At 42.0% G+C, this 18,801-nt stretch overlaps 2 protein-coding genes across 8 annotated transcripts in view; both read right to left on the bottom strand.

The window, feature by feature from the left end:
* Nucleotides 1-7,575, bottom strand: part of ipo13b (importin 13b) — a 180,111-nt gene extending 172,536 nt beyond the window's left edge. For all 5 annotated transcript variants that reach the window (XR_007248427.2, XM_048539244.1, XM_048539246.1 and 2 more), the window contains exon 1: nucleotides 6,853-7,575. Coding sequence is in view for 4 of the 5 variants with exons in the window: in XM_048539244.1 (XP_048395201.1) it covers nucleotides 6,853-6,915 (63 nt within the window). In the remaining variant the exon portion in view is untranslated. The remainder of the gene's footprint in view (nucleotides 1-6,852) is intronic.
* Nucleotides 7,576-14,607: 7,032 nt separating this feature from the next.
* Nucleotides 14,608-18,801, bottom strand: part of armh1 (armadillo like helical domain containing 1) — a 71,604-nt gene continuing 67,410 nt past the window's right edge. For 2 of the 3 annotated variants that reach the window (XM_059648250.1, XM_059648252.1), the window contains 3 exons: nucleotides 17,446-17,523; nucleotides 14,984-15,065; nucleotides 14,608-14,882 (listed from right to left, as the gene is read on the bottom strand). In XM_059648250.1, the coding sequence (XP_059504233.1) occupies nucleotides 14,863-14,882; nucleotides 14,984-15,065; nucleotides 17,446-17,523 (180 nt within the window). In that variant the 3' untranslated portion in view covers nucleotides 14,608-14,862. Of the gene's footprint in view, nucleotides 14,883-14,983; nucleotides 15,090-17,445; nucleotides 17,524-18,801 lie in introns of those variants that run through there. The other variant, XM_059648253.1, reaches the window with a different exon arrangement.

Here is an 18,801-nt window from a genome sequence, read left to right as displayed (position 1 = left end):
ACACAGTCAAATCTGAGCCATGCTGGAAGGCCATAAACGCTGACTGATCACATCTCTCCAATTAGTTGATAAATCAGTCTTCACTACAATCTCAAAAATCAATAATACATTATGACAGAAGTTCTTGAAGTTGTAACTTCTCTTGTGCAAGTGTCAATTTCATAAAATCATTGGGTACAGTACTATTTATACACTGACGCAACTGCCTACTTCCCACTATTGCAATAAATTGCAGTTGTCAAATCAATGTACCAGATTGTTGAGAGATGAACAACTGCAAATACATTCAAAGCAAAAAAATAGGAATTATCTAAAATGGCTGAAGTGTTAATTACAGTGTCAACATCTTACAATCACAAATGTGTAAGACACAGATTTGCACTGCTTTCTGTGGTGTACACAGGTAGGCACAGCTTTCCAAAACAAAGCTCGGTTTCAATCAATGATCTTTTAAAAAAAATTTACTAATTCTGCCACAAGAAAAGGCACTTGACGGGGAAATAACTTACGATTTTGAAACAGCTTACAACATCTGACGAGTTCAGCAAGAACTCACCAATAAGCTTTTTTTTAAAAAATGAATCTTTAGTACAAACGAATGCAATTTGCACAAATTAGTTGATGCTGTTTAATTCATCAAATCCTAAATTTTTTTTAAAAATATAGAAGCCACCCTTATCAAATTAAGTTAAAAATACAAACAACAGCAGGGAATAAATTGTAACTTGGATTAAAGTTGTCAACGTTGCTTAAGAAATTTTTTTTAAAATGTTTATGCTGCCATAAACTAGAAACATTTTAAGTTACGAAAGTCACAAGTAAATATTTTAGGCAACTGGGTTATTGTAAGAAGTTGCAAACATTTCCAAGACACCAGATTCATAAAGACTAATTCAGTATACTGTTAATCACACCAAAAATGAAATTACAGTAATTGCTTGTCCCCAATTTTCTTAATTGACCCCACACCAGCCTTTAGTCACCTCTTTAGATGAAGTCTCAAGATTTTCATGTCGGTACCGAAGGGATGCAAACCAGAAATAATGCAGAAGCAGCACAGTAAAGGCTAAGAAACCATTGGGAGCTTCTGTGGTGCAGAGGAAGAGAGAGACAAGACAACTTGTGGTCAATACAGCTGTGAGGGAGAAGTACACGCTTTTGAGTTAGAGCTAAACTGAGCACATTTCATAACTGCATTACATCCTGGATTGCTTTAAAGCCCAAAAGAACTTGTTAAACTGTAGAAATTATTGCATGAAGAGCCTGCCAACCCTGTTATAATCTCAGCTTCTCCAGTCTGGCACAACATACTAAAGCTTAAAACACACACACCAATAGATTCAAGAACAGCTTCTTCCCCACTGTTATTAGACTTCTGAATGGACATCTCAAATTTTAACTTTAATGTTGATCTCACCCTTTGGGGCACCTTCTCTGCAGTTGTAACATTATATTCTTTGCTCTGCTCTACTGCCCTAATGCACTTTGTATGGCATGGTCTCCCTGTCCTCCACGCAAAACCTTTCACTGTACCTAGATAAGTGACAATAATAAAATCGAAATCTTAAAAAGCATGTAACACAAAAAAGGAAGAGACACTTATAGTGTCTTTCACAACCTTAAGACAGTCCCAAGTGCTTTTCAAATCAATAAACTATTTTTAAATGTATAACAACAGGTGTAGCATAACAGGAGAACAAAGTCATGCGGAATGTTCCTATAAACAGCTTGATCAGATCTGTTTTGGATGCTGGTTGTGAGTTAAAAACATTGGCACCAGGAAAATACCTCTGCTCTTCTTTGATTTGTACTGTGGGACCTTTCACACGCAGAGATGAGGGGACTCAATTCAGTATCTCACCTAAAAGAGCATTCTTCTCTCTCACCACTGCATTGACGTGTCAGCTCAGATCACATAAACAAGTCTCTAATATACTACATGAAACTGTCGTTAGGTCAAAATCCTGGAATTACTTCCCTAATGGCATTATGGGTTAACCCACAACAGGTGGACTGCAACGCTTCAAGAAGGCAGCTCATCACCACCTTCTCAAGGGCAACCAGGGACTGGCAATAAATGCTGGCCAGCCAGCGATGCCCTCACTCCACAAATGATTTGTTTTTAAACCCTCCGACTCAGAAGGGAGTGTACTATCACTGAGATGTCATTTCGGTCAAAGTTCTCTGACAAATGGAACATCTAGAATTTCTGGAAATATTGCAAATGAAGACCACAATCCAAGAATTTCTTAAATAACTGTTGTCTCTTGGTGGCAGACGCTCATTAATGTACTGCAATAAAATAGATGAAGTTTTGCATACATGGACTGGTTACTTGATTATGTTTTAATGTGACATTGAGCATTGCTACGTTAAATGGTCGCTTTTTAAAAAGTTGCAGCACATTAGTGAGCTAACAGGTGAAATGCTAATTAAGTGGATTGCCTTGTTTTAAATAGTGTCAAGCTTTGACAGCTGCTTGAGCAGACAGGGAAATGTAGACAGTATTCCAAACTTCTGACTTGCACTTTGGAGGTAGTCAAGAGACAAGTCACTCCACACAATACCCAGCATTGTGAATTTTCACAGCTATAGAATTTACAAGATAGGCACAACTGAGATTCTGGCCAATGAAATATCTCTCCCTGCAGTATATTCTTCGTCAAGGGATCAGGGATGGCATACCATTTAAATATCCAAGGGAAATGGTTAGGCTCTCCTTGATTAGCGATGATCACTGCTTGGCTATTGTATGGCCAAATGTTCTTGCCATTTATAGTAATACCATCCAGGTTTGCACTGATATATACATGTGGACTGCTTCCTTATCCATCAGCTAGGCTGAGTCAATATTCAGCTACACTGCTAATGTTGAAATGAAGTCCAATGATGGAAGCAGCTGAAGACGGTCACTTGCCCCCATGACCTGGCCAGGGATAAATTGTTTCAACATGCACAGCCTTCATCTTTTGTACTAGAGAAGAGTTCAGCCACTGGAAAGTCTTCCCCATTATTCTATGGACTTCAGTTTCACTAGGTTCTTGGTTCCACAGAAGACGAAATCTTCCTTCATAGCGAGGGCATCCACTACCCATCTCACTTATTAACATAATTCCTTTGTCTGTTTTTAGACAATTTGTCTATCCCTCCACTACACCCTCAGGTAGTGCATTCTAGATCCTAAGCATATGCAACGTAGATGTCATCTTCATTGTGCCATTGCTTCTTTGGCCAACTTCGATAGGGTCCTCTGATTCTCAGTCCTTCCATTAATGACTTTCTCCTACCTATCTAAACAACTCAAACCACTAACTTTAAAAGGTCAGTTCTTCACTAGGTTAGACAAAGGTCAGTGTTGTATGTAAACAGATAACCGGGGAATTAGAAGGAGGTAGGATTAGATAAAGGAGCTTAGGCCTTCAACCAAGATGCTGTTGGGATACAGTCTTTGCTTTATCTAGTAGACTCAACACTCATCATATGGAGTAAATTAAATGAGCTGAAGTTTGACAGCTATGGTAGTGGGGAACTTCTCTGCAGGCTGAGAAGAATCATGTTACAGGTGATTGCAAATGCTTCAATTCTAGCAATGAGGAAGGGATATTCATAACAACTGACAGGAGGGAAAGGCTTTAATTGCTCACTACCAACAATAAGATAACAAAATTGTAGAGTGATGACCTGATCGATTTTTTATCTGATAGCATAGCTCTGGTTTGTAATATGCTGCTTCTGCTGTTTAGCACGTATGCAAACCTGCGAGCTCACTTCACCAGATTAGTGCCTTACCTTCAAATATACCTACTGCTGCTCCCAGAACTCTCTTTTCATTGCACAGACTTGGTTGGTAGTAATGGAAATGTGAGGACATGGAGAAGCAGGATTTCCAACAGGCATCAGGAATAAAGTTCTGCTATTGTTATTGGTTCTCAGTAGCTCATAGACACCAACTTTTGACCTGCTGGATCAGTTGTTAATGCCTCATTGATCAGTGGAATGCAATGTCATTTTACATGTCTTATGTCTCAGTATGAAGTTGAAACTTGATCTTCACAGAAACAGTGGTGGTTACATTCCCAGAGTTATCTGCAGATAGATTAGCAAGGGCGATATCAAGTACTTTATTCCCAAGTTGGTTATCTCATCAACTACTGTTAACCTAACCTGATCAGGTATGACAGGAACTGATCAGCTCAGCAACGTCAGCACCAATTTCCCTTGGTGGATGGACACTGATCCATGAGATTTCATGGGGGCTGGAGTCTATATTGAGAGCTCTCAGCATCAGTCTTATTTGACTCCACAGGGTACCACTGTGCGGAGTCCCAACCTATCGTGTTAGTGCCACTGGGACAGAATATATTTGGGTGATAATGGAGGAGTATGGGGCATTGCTGAAAAGTGTACATTTATCAGTATGACTACATCATCAGGTTGTGGCTTGATTGGTCTGTGGGTCAGCTCTCCAAACTCTGTCACCTATTCTCAGGTGTTTAGTGCTAGAGTGTCACCAAGGGGCAGCATGTGAGGATGATGAGTCAAAGGGGACTAAATGCAAGAGAACAGGGACTGGAGAAAGAGATCACCGAGCTGTTCTCCTACGATCAAGACAGCCAAGACTGGAATTAACCCAGTGTAAACCCACCAACGTGCACACCAGAGAAAAGGCATTGAAGGACAAAGGTGTGGATGGTCATTTCAACAATTATACAGAGGTCAAGGAAGGAAAATGCATCACAGTTTGTGGATGTAATTAGCTAATTTGTAAAAAGCTGTCCCAGTGCTGCAGTAAAGACAGAATACAGATTCAAGCATGTACTGCAAGAAAGAAGAACAGAGATTTGGGAAACAGCATGATCTAGGACCTCAGAGGAAGACTGCAGGTAAATGATTTGGAAAAGGAGGCATAGATGGGGGTACGATGGTGAGGGTGGAGGGACAGGGTGAAGTGGCCTTTTAAGGACCGAGCAGATGATAAACATTTTAAAAAGAGGGAAGCATGTATAGTGTCTCTTTGCATTATACCAGCAAGGGAAGCTGATTGGTTTGAGGTTGAATGATAAGGCAATTGCAAATAGTGGAATTCAGCCCGAGACAGTTGATGGGGAAGCAACAGAATACATGCCAAGAGTGTGGCACTTCTAGCATGATAAAGATAAAGCTTCAGACTTCCTAATGTCAAACCAGAGGAAATTTTAACTCATCTAAAATTAGATATTTTTGTATTCCCTCAGTGACCGGCAGACCTACGCACCAAAACTTGTTGCTGCTATGACATTGGCTTCAGGTATAGCATCAACTCCTGCATGCCTTCAGCACCCAGATCATCAGGTTCACCTCACTGCTTCTCTCATCTTCTGGAAAAATGTCTTAAAAATCAACGTCCGAAAAATTTAACTCACCAACCACTGACTTACCATAGTTTTCTGTTACTCCAATAGCATAGGAATAATTTCTGTAAAGTCATAAATACAATGTGTATTTTTTTCTAAATTGTCTAGTTAAACAGACATGAAAAGCTGCAGATGTATTTCAAAAGAGGTAACTTTGAAGGGATTACTATTTTAAAAAAAACTTGGATTTCTAAAAACAATTTCAGCAATGCAGCTTCCGGATATTCCTTCTAGTAAAACTTTATTGGCTCAGGGAGAAAGCAAAGGTGACTTAAAACTACAAACAACAAAAGCAAAGCTGCCGGAAAAGCTCTGCAGGTCTGGCAGCATCTGTAAAGGAAAAAACAGAGTTAACATTTCAGGTCCAGTGACCCTTTCTCAGAACTGGACCTGAAACATTAACTCTGATTGTTCCTTCACAGATGCTGCCAGACCTGCAGAGCTTTTCCAGCAACTTTGTTTTTGTTCCTGATTCACAGCATCTGCAGTTCTTTTGGTCATCACTTAAACTCGGTTCATAGGTCAAACACAGTTCTGAGCTGAGCTTATGGATCAGAGAAGAAGTTCAAAGAAGGTGAAGAAGAATCATGCTAAGGGAAGATCATCTTTCAGGAGGTCTATACATTTTAAGAATGGAATTTAAGTGCAAAGAAGAGACCAAAAACTCTGTTCTGACCTAATTACACTTTGCCTGTTCTAAATCAGACTGCCCTGACCTCATTCTCACATTGGTTAAACCTCCCACAGCCAAGATTCTGTTTCCCAAGCACTGTTATTGACAAGTCAGCTTCAACTCAATAACTCATGAGCATAATACAAAATAGTTGAAAAGGATTGATTTACATAGCACTTGTTACTGAAGTCATAAATAATCCCATACAATAAAATAACATAGGCATGCATTATAAAAGATCACTTTCATAAAAGGACCTTGATATGTCAACAAGTAGCTCTATGTTCAAAACATTAAACATCCATGCAGACTTCATGTATGATGTCACTTAAAAAAATGCATTCCCCCTCAGGCTAAATAAAGCAAGCTAAGTGTTTCTTGCTCCATTCTGAAATCAAACAATATCAGCCTTAGATATTTACAAACAAACAGATTTGTGAAACAAAATATAACAAGCGATTCAAAGTTAACATGTTAACCCCATTCATACATCAGAAGTTTAGCTCCAATAATTGTGTCAAAGGTAACTGTAGTTGATGGTGCCATTTAATAATTTTTTAAAAAAATTTACAATCTGGCTACAACGGGTACACTTTCTTTATTACTAACTAGACAAAAAGACAATTTTCTAATATTGTTACATTTACGGCTCAGTATTAATGGAACTAGGTATACACATGCCTGGTAATGATTTTGAAGTACCTACAAGCTACGAGTTCACAGAACACAATTAGGATGATGAAAGGTAACGTGTTACAAATAAACGAAACTGATATATAGTCTTACCTTTTCGACGTTTGCTACTGAGTAATCTAAATTATCTTCGCTCTCTCCTCTTTCGCGATCCATTTTTAGTGCTGGGAGGGAAGAATATTACAGCCTATTGTTGCTTTTCCCTTTCAGTTTACCAGCAGCCCTATCGTGATGGAGGTGGAAGGGGGGGGTTGGGGGGAAAAGGGGAGGGGTTGATGACAGTCAGGATGACCCTGTACCAGTTTTCGCTTCCCTCCACCTCAGAATGATAGCCTAAGCAGACCTCCTTCTTTGTGCGCCCTTTCCCTCCTTGGCCAGCTCTCTTTAAATTAACTGGGAGCGCTGCATCGTCCGCCCTGAATGAATCACAACGTGGACGATAACAATGGCGATTGCTCGGAGAGGTGGTGAGTGGCTACACACACTGACTTGCTCTTCTGCTTTGAATTTCTCGCAGACACCTCAGGGCCTGCGCTGACAGATCCAAGGGGTCCTAGCGGCATCAAGGGTGGTTGCTCAGGCGCCGTTTCCAAAGGAACGACTAAAATAAATAAATCAGCAACTGTACCCCTACAACCAGAATTATCTTTTCGTTTTTGACAATAAGGGGAAGGACATAAACAAATAAAGGACTTGCACTTGTTAACTGGCCCTAGGGACCATTTGAAAATCAGTGTTTTAACCTAGCTGGCGGCACTACACAGAAGCGCATACGCATTTTGCCAACCAGCAGACTGGATGATGTCGTTGTCTTCTCTGCCGTCGAGCATTCTGGGTAATGTAGTCCTCAGTCCCACCACCACCGTTCAACGCAATGTAATTTCCCAACTGCCACCTTCCTCCGCACCTGATACAACAGTACTTCATTTCCCAAGGAGCATTGCGCAAACACTCCGCAAACTCACCGCAAGGCAGAGAAGATCCCACGTGCCCAGATTGCTGCCGCATTGATTGGGTAGCCAGGTTGATCAATTAGCACTTGTGTGTTCAGGTTCATGCGGGACGGGATGTACTGCTCTAAGCTGCGTCTTTGACGCCGTTATTAAAATAGGCGAAGAGCAACTACGTTTATATAGTCCATTTGTTTTAGGGAAACGCCTTAAACAGCCTCCCAGAGGATTAACCAAGCAAAACAAAAAATGGATTCGAGACAAAGTGAGGAATAAATGTTCAAGGGTCGAAACGTGTTTTTTTTAAACGAATGACTTTTATTTTTACAATTCACCGCCGCTAATTCTATCACTCAATCCGATATACTTTTCCGTCAAATAGCTCTGCTGTCGTCTAAGGGTAATAGTGTCCCTATCATTTTTCCCTAGAAAAGCATATGTATATTTACACTTATTGTACTATTGATAAAGGAGGTATTCTTATAGATGCCATTTCCAGACACACAGAATTCATTTTCAAGCGTGAACTTTCACATATAAGAATATACGTTCACTTTAAAAGCATGCATGGCAGTACCTACTTCACGTCAATAATAAAATACAAACCTGCATTTATTTCAGATATAGCCATGCATACATGAATGTGCACACAAAAATCCCACAATCCTTCTTCTTCCAATTATCAACAGCATTCTTTCCTTTAACAGATTAAGTCAAAGTGCTCCTGAATTTGCTGATTTTTAAAAATGTGTGAGCATTGTCATTGGTTATGCTTATCATACAAGGCATCGCATTCTGGCTTGCTGGAGCTCTTTGTGAATATTGTTTCCTTTCCTCACAGTGATTCCAAAGTTTCTTTGAGCACATGCATATCCGAATTGCATTGTATTTAGGATTGAGAGTGGGTCAAAAACTAACTACATTCTAACTGTTTAGCTAACTTCTGATTCAGTATCAATTCCAAAATATCATGTACTTTGGATGTGTTCATCAATCATTTGATTTAGTTGCAAGTTTATATGCTGTTAGTCAAAATAATGTGGTAAAGGTGTTTTGAGTTGATTCACAATGTTCCACTATAGAGTCATAGAGCTGTACAACATGGAAACAGACCTCATCCATGCTGACCAGATATCCTAAATTAATCTAGTCCTATTTTCCAGCATTTGACGCCTATCCCTCTAAACCCTTCCTATTCATATACGCATCCAGAGAGATGCCTTTTAAAGGTTGTGGTTTTACCAGCCTCCACTACTTTCTCTGGCAGCTCATTCCATATACACACCACCCTCTGTGTGAAAACGTTGCCCCTTAAGTCTCTTTTAAGTATTTTCCCCTCACATATAGCAGCCTCCTGGCTGCTAAAACACAGATTGCCAACTTGGCCAAACAGCAAGGAGTATGGAGGAGTGATAATGGGAACTGCAGATGCTGGAGAATCCCTGATAACAAAGTGTGGAGCTGGATGAACACAACAGGCCAAGCAGCATCTCAGGAGCACAAAAGCTGACGTTTCGGGCCTAGACCCAGAGATGAAGGGTCTCTGATCTCTGATGAAGGGTCTAGGCCCGAAACGTCAGCTTTTGTGCTCCTGAGATGCTGCTTGGCCTGCTGTGTTCATCCAGCTCCAAACTTTGTTAGCAGGGATATGGAGGACACTGGTCAAATGAAACTGTGAAATCACAAAACCCATATACCTCACACAGTACAAACACAGCATCCAGATGCTAATGATATTAGCATAATGTAAAAGCCAACAGTCTGCACAGACACCCCAACAATTTAGCCAAATAAAGGGCAGCCCAGACAGAAAGACACTGAGTCCTGCTACACAAAGTAACTTGACAGTCGCAGGCCATCTAAATGATTGACTGAGTGGAGCTGGAGGAACACAGCAGGCCAGACAACATCTGAGGAGCAGAAAAGTTGACATTTCAGTTCAGCAGCCTTTTTTAGAACTGGGGAGGGGAAAGGGAGCTCAGAAGTAAACAGAGAGAGGAGGGGTGGGTCTGGGGAAGGTAGGTGAGATGGTGATAGGTGAGTGTAGGTAGGGGTGGTGGGGATTGGTCAGTGGGATGAAAACGGGGGTGGGGAGATTTTAAAGGTAGTGAAAATCCATGTTTAGGCTTTCAGCTGTAGGCTCCAGAAGTGGAATATGAGGTGCTGTTCTTTCAATTTCTGGGTCGTGTCACTGTGACACTGGAGGAGGCCCAGGATGGACATGTCACCCAGGGAATGGGACGGGGAGGTAAAATCGTTGTCCTTTGTCATGCACAGAGCGCAGATGCTCGACAAAACAATCTCCAAGTCTCTGCTTCGTCTCACAGCTGTAGAGGAGGCCACATTGGGAACAGCAGATGCATCATTCTGCCTCGGGAGTCTGCAGACCGATGGCCTAAACATGGATTTCACCAGTTTTAAAATATTCCCAACCCTGGCCTCATCCCATGTCCAACCTTCCCTCTCATCCCAGCCTCCTTGACCTGACACAACCTGTCCATCTTCTCTGCCACCTATCCACCCTTTCCACCTCAATGACCAATCCCCACCACTCCCTAACTGTATTCACCTATCAACATCCCACTTACCTTCCCCAGCCTCATCCCTTTCTCTATTTATTTCTCAGCTCCCGTCTCTCTCCCCTTTCTGAAGGGTCCTGACCCGAAATGTCAAGTTTCCTGCCCCTCCAATGCTGTCTGGCCTGCTGTGTTCCTCCAGCTCCATACTGTGTTGTCTCTGACAAGAGCATCTGCAGTTCTTGCTATCTCTAAATGACTGACTTGTGTTTCGAACTATTAAGTGCATCTCCCTGATTGGTCAGAACTCAAAGTTCCAGAAAAACATCTAAAATGAATAAAAACAGAGTTCATCTGCAGACTTCTCTCTCGGAACCATCCGAGGCCTTCGAAGCAGACCAGAAAGGCTGGAGGCAGAGATCAGCTGATCAGACAGAGGGAGGAAGAAGAGAGATAACAAGGTGTAAAGCTGGATGAACACAGCAGGCCAAGCAGCATCAGAGAAGCAGGAAAGATGACATTTCAGGCCGAGACCCTTCTTGAGTTCTAGAGATCAAGCCGCAGGGAGAGCAACTGTGTAAATTTATAAGATACTGAGGAAGTATTGTAACTGTTAGCGACCAAAAAGGATTGGGATAGTATGTTTATTATTAATGAAGGAAGGAATGTTTTGCTCCGGTACTGGCTTGTGTTCATATTAATTTGACTGCTTTGGTATTGTGGGACACCTGGGCAAATTCATTCATAAACTTCTCGTTGGAATTGTCTGCAACTTGTTTAAAGAGGAACCAGACAAAACACCTTAAACCTACACCTTCTAATTTTGGACTTCGCCCTCATGCCCCTCATGATTTTATAAACTTCTATAGGGTCACCCCTCAGCCGCCAATGCTCCAGGGAAAACAGCCCTAGCCTATTCAGTTTCTCCCTGTAACTGAAACCCTCCAACCCTGGCAATATCCCTGTAAATCTTTTCTGAACCCTTTTAAGTTTCACAACATCCTATAGCAGGTAGATTAGAATTAGACGCAGTATTCCAAAAGTGGCCTGACAAAGTCCTGTACAGCTGTAACATGACCTGTCAACTCCTATACTCAATGGGACTGACCAAGAAAAGCAAGTATATCAAACACCTTCTTCTCAATCCTGTCTACTTGCAACTCCACTTTCAAGGAACTATGAACCTGCATCCCAAGGTCTCTTTGTTCAGTGACACTCCCTGGGGCCTTACTATTAAGTGTATAAGTTCTGCCCTGATTTGTTTTTCCAAAATGCAGGACCTCAAATTTATCTAAATTAAACTCCATCTGTCACTCCTCAGCTCATCTGAGATAACCGTCTTCACCATCCACTACACCACCAATTTTGGTGGCATCTGCAAACTTACTAACCATCCCTTCTATGTTCACATCGGAATCATTTATATAATTGACAAAAATCAGTGGACCAGCACCAAACTTTGTGGCACAGGCCTCCAGTCTGAAAAGGAACCCTTCACCACCATCCTTGGCCGAGAGCCTTTGCGTCAGTTCTGTATCCAAATGACTACTTCTCTTTGTCTTCCACGTGATCCGACCTTGTTAACCAGTCTACCATGGAGAACCTTGTTGAATGCATTACTAAATCCATATAGATCACATCCACTACTATGCTTTCATCAATCCTCTTTGTTACTTCTCCAAAAAACTGTCAAATTAGTGCGACATGACTTCCAATGCACAAAGTCATGTTGACTATCCCTAATCAGTCCTTGCGTTTCCAAATTCATGTAAATGCTGTCCTTCAAGTTCCCCTCCAACAACTTGTCCACCACTGATGTCAGGCTCACCAGTACATAATTTACTGCCTTTTCCTGACCACCTTTCTTACACCAGTTTAAAGAGGCTTCAAAGAAATAGTTATACACTTTTGACCATATTTTGAATCATGACGTGGAGGTGATGATGTTGAACTGGGGTGGACAGGGTCAGAAATCACATGACACCTGGTTGTAGCCCAACATGTTAATTGGAAAACGCAAGCTTTCAGAGACTGAGGCTCTGAAAGCTTGTGTTTTCAAATAAACCTGTTGGTCTTTAACCTGGTGTCATGTGATTTCCCACATTTTGATGGGGGAAGGGGGGGGGGTAAAGCAACCCATTCATAAATTAGATCATATTATGGCACATGGTATTCAGGAATGAAAAGGAGTTTGGAATCAATAATGGCTAGCTAACATTTCCATCTCCACACAATGTATTTCACGTTGCCATGGGTTAGACAACAGACAAAGCCATTTTTGATAACAAAGTGTGAAGCTGGATGAACACAGCAGACCAAGTAGCATCTCAGGAGCACAAAAGCTGACGTTTCGGGCCTAGACCCTTCATCAGAGAGGGGGATGGGGAGAGGGTTCTGGAATAATTAGGGAGAGAGGGGGAGGCGGACCGAAGATGGAGAGAAAAGAAGATAGGTAGAGAGGAGAGTATAGGTGGGGAGGTACGGAGGGGATAAGTCAGTCCAGGGAAGACAGACAGGTCAAGGAGGCGGGATGAGGTAGTAGGTAGGAAATGGAGGTGCGGCTTGAGGTGGGAGGAAGGGATGGGTGAGAGGAAGAACAGGTTAGGGAAGCGGAGACAGGCTGGGCTGCTTTTGTGATGCAGTGGGGGGAGGAGAAGAACTGGGCTGGTTTCGGGATGCAGTGGGGGAAGGGGAGGTTTTGAAGCTTGTGAAGTCCACATTGATACCATTGGGCTGCAGGGTTCCCAAATGGAATATGAGTTGCTGTTCCTGCAACCTTCGGGTGGCATCATTGTGGCACTGCAGGAGGCCCATGACGGACATGTCGTCTGAGGAATGGCAGGGGGAGTTAAAATGGTTCGCGACTGGGAGGTGCAGTTGTTTATTGCGAACCGAGCGGAGGTGTTCTGCAAAGCGGTCCCCAAGCCTCCGCTTGGTTTTTCCAATGTAGAGGAGGCCACACCAGGTACAATGTGTACAGTATACCACATTGGCAGATGTGCCGGTGAACATCCGCTTAATATGCAAAGTCATCTTGGGGCCTGGGATGGGATGAGGGAGGCGTGGGGGCAAGTGTAGCACTTCCTGAAGTTGCAGGGGAAGATGCCGGGTGTGGTGGGGTTGCAGGGGAGTGTGGAGCGGACAAGGGAGTCACAGAGAGAGTGGTCTCTCCAGAAGGCAGACAAGGGTGGGGATGGAAAAATGGCTTGAGTGGTGGGGTCAGATTGTCGATGGCGGAATTGTAGGAGGATGATGCGTTGTATCCGAAGGTTGGTGGGGTGGTATCCGCTTAATATGGAAAATCATCTTGGGGCCTGGGATGGGGGTGAGGGAGGTGGTGTGGGGGTAGATTACAGGTTTCCCAACCAGTCATTGAACATCACAGAAAGCAATTTTGTAAGATCAATGGAGAGAATAGGCTGTTTGGGCATGTGAGTTACCATAGCTGAGTTGACTCTTTAAGCATTTTCCACTTTATTCGTGATTGTAGCTTTCACTCTATTTACCTAACCAACCTTAAGAAGCTCTTCCCCAAAGCTACAGAATTAGTATTGTTTAAGAATCTTCTTTATGAGTGAAGTATTTCACAAACAAGAGTTTGCCAGGAAATGTTTGAGATTATGATTTAACTCAGGGTCTGCACAACACTGCACATAAAACAGCCTTAGTACTAATTTGTTCCATAATGTCTCACCCAAATGAGAGCATATCCAACTGTACAGTATTCCCTCTGTATGACACCATAGCATGAACCTAGATATTGTGCTTAAATTTCTGACGTGCAAGTTGAATCCACCCCGTCAAAAGTAAGAAATACCCACATTATATCAATGACTCCAAATCGTTGTTGTAATTTGGGAACCATCATTATAGGAACACTAATTCTTTAAGGACTCCAATTAGTAATTTAATCCATTGTGGCATAACTTGAGCACTTATTATTTTCTGTCACCAGAATCAGAAACGTTTGTGTGCAACAGTACTGCAAGACGCTGCTGAGGCGAGCTTGTCCCACTCTAATTTGCCTCCCTCTGAAACCAGCCTTAGTACACCCAAGTGGCATCCACAGATCACCATTTTCCAGCACGAAACCACTTCCTGGCCATAGTTCATAAAAACAAATCAGAAAGCATTGATAAAATATTTTGAGTAACATCCCTACAAAAGCAAAGAGTATCAATATTCACCAACAGTTACACATTTTAACAGTTAAACATTACTTATATTAAATATTTTTAACAGGTTGAAAGACAGAAACAATGGGATAGTTAATACCAGAAATTATGCTGATACATTTTATCTAAAATTAACTGATAAAATACTCAGAAATAATTAAGAAATTGAATTTTAATCACTCCAATGGTGTACAGTGCTGGTAATAAACCAATGGCTCATATTCACATTGTTAAAGTCAGTTCAACTACAGTCGATAAAGCATGCTAATCACTAATAGTTAGAATGCAGTTTCATTACATTTCAAAATGGAATTAGAAAGTCATTGAGCTAATCCAAGCACTGCTTTGTTCCATCTACCTTAAGTATATTTGAAAATGTAATCAGTTCATAAAAATGATGCATTCATCATGAGCTTAAAAAAGGAACTCCTTCTTGCCATGCTACACCTGAAGACATGGGCTTTACTCTGGTCCTTCTTCAACTGTTGGGGTAAATGACAATCAATTATTATATTAATGCAATTATTCAACTGGTGAAATGTATACTTGTTCAGCAAATTACACAACATTAACTCTGCCTTACTTCCTGGAATATTGATTTTGTTTCCAACCAAAACAGCAGCTTGGATTGAGTCCATCTTCAAGTAGAAACTCCCTGGATCTGTCTATATTGATTTAAAAGGATACATCTGTAAGTTCAAGACAAAAAAAAATCACTATTCTCTCTTCATTATGATTACTTATTTTCTAATAGGTTGGTTTTCTATATTTCTTTTTTTTTCATTCAAGGATAGGTTCTTTGATATACTGAATGAATTTCAGTGTATGCATCACTCAATAGTTACTGCAAATCTGTATTAGTAAACAGTATCTTCAACAATGTGAAAAGAGATTGGTCATGATATTTTCTTCTCCTTCCTTCATGTCCTAATATGTTATTTTGTCATATGACAACAACAGAGCAAATGGATGAACAGATTTATACACTAGGATTTAAGACTATTACTTGAGTGCCTTACAGAGTGCTTTTTTTCCTACTGTCCTGGTCATGTCAAAAGCATGTGATAATGGGAACTGCAGATGCTGGAGAATCCAAGATAATAAAATGTGAGGCTGGATGAACACAGCAGGCCCAGCAGCATCTCAGGAGCACAAAAGCTGACGTTTTGAGCCTAGACCCTTCATCAGAGAGGGGGATGGGGAGAGGGAACTGGAATAAATAGGGAGAGAGGGGGAGGTGGACCGAAGATGGCGAGAAAACAAGATAGGTAGAGAGGAGAGTATAGGTGGGGAGGTACGGAGGGGATAGGTCAGTCCAGGGAAGACAGACAAGTCAAGGAGGCCGGATGAGGTAGTAGGTAGGAAATGGAGGTGCGGCTTGAGGTGGGAGGAAGGGATGGGTGAGAGGAAGAACAGGTTAGGGAAGCAGAGACAGGCTGGGCTGGCTTTGGGATGCAGTGGCGGGGGGGGGGGGTGCAAGCTGGGCTGGTTTTGTGATGCAGTGGGGGGAGGGGAAGAACTGGGCTGGTTTTGGGATGCAGTGGGGGAAGGGGAGATTTTGACGCTTGTGAAGTCCACATTGATACCATTGGGCTGCAGGGTTCCCAAGCGGAATGCGTTGCTGTTCTTGCAACCTTCGGGTGGCATCATTGTGGCACTGCAGGAGGCCCATGATGGACATGTCATGTGAGGAATGGAAGGGGGAGTTGAAATGGTTCGCGACTGGGAGGTACAGATGTTTGTTGCGAACCGAGCGGAGGTGTTCTGCAAAGCAGTCCCCAAGCCTCTGCTTGGTTTCCCCAATGTAGAGGAAGCCACACCGGGTACAATGGATACAATATACCACATTGGAAGAGGTGCAGGTGAACATCTGCTTGATATGGAAGGTCATCTTGGGGCCTGGGATAGGGGTGAGGGAGGAGGTGTGGGGACAATTGTAGCACTTCTTGCGGTTGCAGAGGAAGGTTCCATGTGTGGTGGGGTTGGAGGGGAGTGTGGAGCGGACAAGGGAGTCACGGAGAGAGTGGTCTCTCCGGAAGGCAGACAAGGTGGGGATGGAAAAATAGCTTGGGTGGTGGGGTCGGATTGTAGACGGTGGAAGTGTTGGAGGATGATACGTTGTATCCGGAGGTTGTTGGGGTGGTATGTGAGAACGAAGGGGATCCTCTGGGGGCAGCTGTGGCGGGGGCGGGGTGTGAGGGATGTGTTGCGGGAAATGCGGGACACGCGGTCAAGGGCATTCTCGACCACTGCGGGGGGAAAGTTGCGGTCCTTGAAGAACGTGGACGTCTGGGATGTGCGGGAGTGGAATGCCTCATCCTGGGAGCAGATGCGGCGGAGGCAGAGGAATTGGGAATAGGGGATGGAATTTTTGCAGGAGGGTGGGTGGGAGGAGGTGTATTCTAAGTAGCTGTGGGAGTCGGTGGGCTTGAAATGGACATCAGTTTCTAGCTGGTTACCTGAGATGGAGACTGAGAGGTCCAGGAAGGTGAGGGGGGTGTTGGAGATAGCCCAGGTGTACTTGAGGTTGTGGTGGAAGGTGTTGGTGAAGTGGATGAACTGTTTGAGCTTCTCTGGGGAGCAAAAGGTGGTGCCTATACAATCATCAATGTAACGGAGGAAGAGGTGGGGTTTGTGGCCTGTGTAGGAGCAGAAGAGGGACTGTTCCACGTAATCTACAAAGAGGCAGGCATAGCGTGAGCCCATGCGGGTAACCATGGCCACCCGCTTTGTCTATTGGAAGTAGGAGAGGACAAAAGTCTTGCTTTTTGAAAAGAGGAAATGTTAAAAAGACACATGATCAGTAGTAACTAACTATTCACACTATTTGTTAAAGGTAAATCATATAGTCCAACAGAAAATTACCTACAAATGATTTCAAAACAGTTTTGTCTATGTAAAATGCCAATGTACTGAACTGCTGTACAGCTCTATATTTCAGAAAAATGGGCAACTATAAAGTGATCAAAGAAAGCTTGGAAAAGAAATAAAGTTACACTCAATTATTGTCATAAGTTACTATAATTAAGATGATTAAAGAATTACCATATATAATTCAAAGAGTGTTTCGCCCATGGCTTTTCGTACATTTTCTTCAACGACTGGAAATGTACGAACCAGGTGCTGAAATTAGAGATGCGTAGCTTTTAATTCTCATCTTTACGAACAAAATATTATGTAATTTTTTTTGAACAGAATATAATGAAAAAAAAATTCCCTCATGCTTCAAACAATGGACTTGTCTTTTCTTTAATGCCTTTGAGGTAGAATATGCTATTAATGGAACTTTCCTGCATTCTTAAAAAGGGTTCCCTATTTTGTGACAGTACTTGAACAGTCTCTGGGATCTAGTTAGTTTCCTGTTACTTGACTTTACAGATTAATTGCTTCAGAAATTTCTTTGAGAGATTGGAAGTGAAGAGTGAAGTGTACAACTGGGGAAAGGCAAAACCATTAATCAAATTCATTGGCGCAATCATAACACAAGTAGCATATCAAAATTTCAGTTGGATGATTTGTTTTACACCTTGATAACTTAAACAACTCAACAAACAACCAAAGGAAAGTGAATTGCACACCTAATTCATTTCAGTGACAGAATTAATTAATAATGACTACCTGAGATACGTATCTATTAATTCTAACAAAAAGAAAATCAGAAGAACTGTGGATGCTGTACATCAGGAACAAAAACAGAAGTTGCTGGAAAAACTCAGCAGATCTGACAGTCAGATCTGCTTAACTTTTCCAGCAACTTCTGTTTTTGTTCTCTATTAATCCTAACCTGCGAGTACTGTTTTGTTGCATTAGAGCATAGAGTATAATTATGGTGAAAAAGGGAGACTCAAGGGATAAGTTTTAAGGAATAATTTAGGTGCTCATCTGAAGCTAGTAAATGAGACAACAATTTAATCTAGTTCCAGGAGGCTTTGAATTAGGGGCCATAAAAATAAAGGTCCTTCAGAGAGTTGCTTTGGTGCATTAGATTGTAACTGATGTTTTGTGAAACAGGGAATTGGTTGAAAGAAGGAGGAAATGATCAATCCCTCCTTCTCTCTCATTGGAGAGTTCTTCCGCTCTTTAATATCCAAGTCAGATTTTTGGGAATTTGGGGCATACGGATAAGTAGGAGAATAAGTAGTGGGGGAGGACACTGAGACTGAGCAGGAAATACAAATTAAGACTTGAGGCTTATACACTTACGTGGAAGCCCAGAAAAAGGACTGGCAACAGAGGAAGAGACTCAGGGATCAGAAACAGTGAAAGAAGTGCCACCACGGGAAAAGCTGTAAGTTCATTGGCTGGCAAGTAACTCCTCATCTGTATATCTATTCTATGTTCCTTTCAAATTAAAGGTAAATTGGAGAAATATTTTCCATATTAAAAATTAAAAACCAACAA

The sequence above is a fragment of the Stegostoma tigrinum genome, chromosome 8 (assembly GCF_030684315.1).
Source record: "Stegostoma tigrinum isolate sSteTig4 chromosome 8, sSteTig4.hap1, whole genome shotgun sequence".
Taxonomy (NCBI): Eukaryota; Metazoa; Chordata; class Chondrichthyes; order Orectolobiformes; family Stegostomatidae; genus Stegostoma; species Stegostoma tigrinum.
This window is presented reverse-complemented; position numbering and strand designations above follow the sequence as displayed.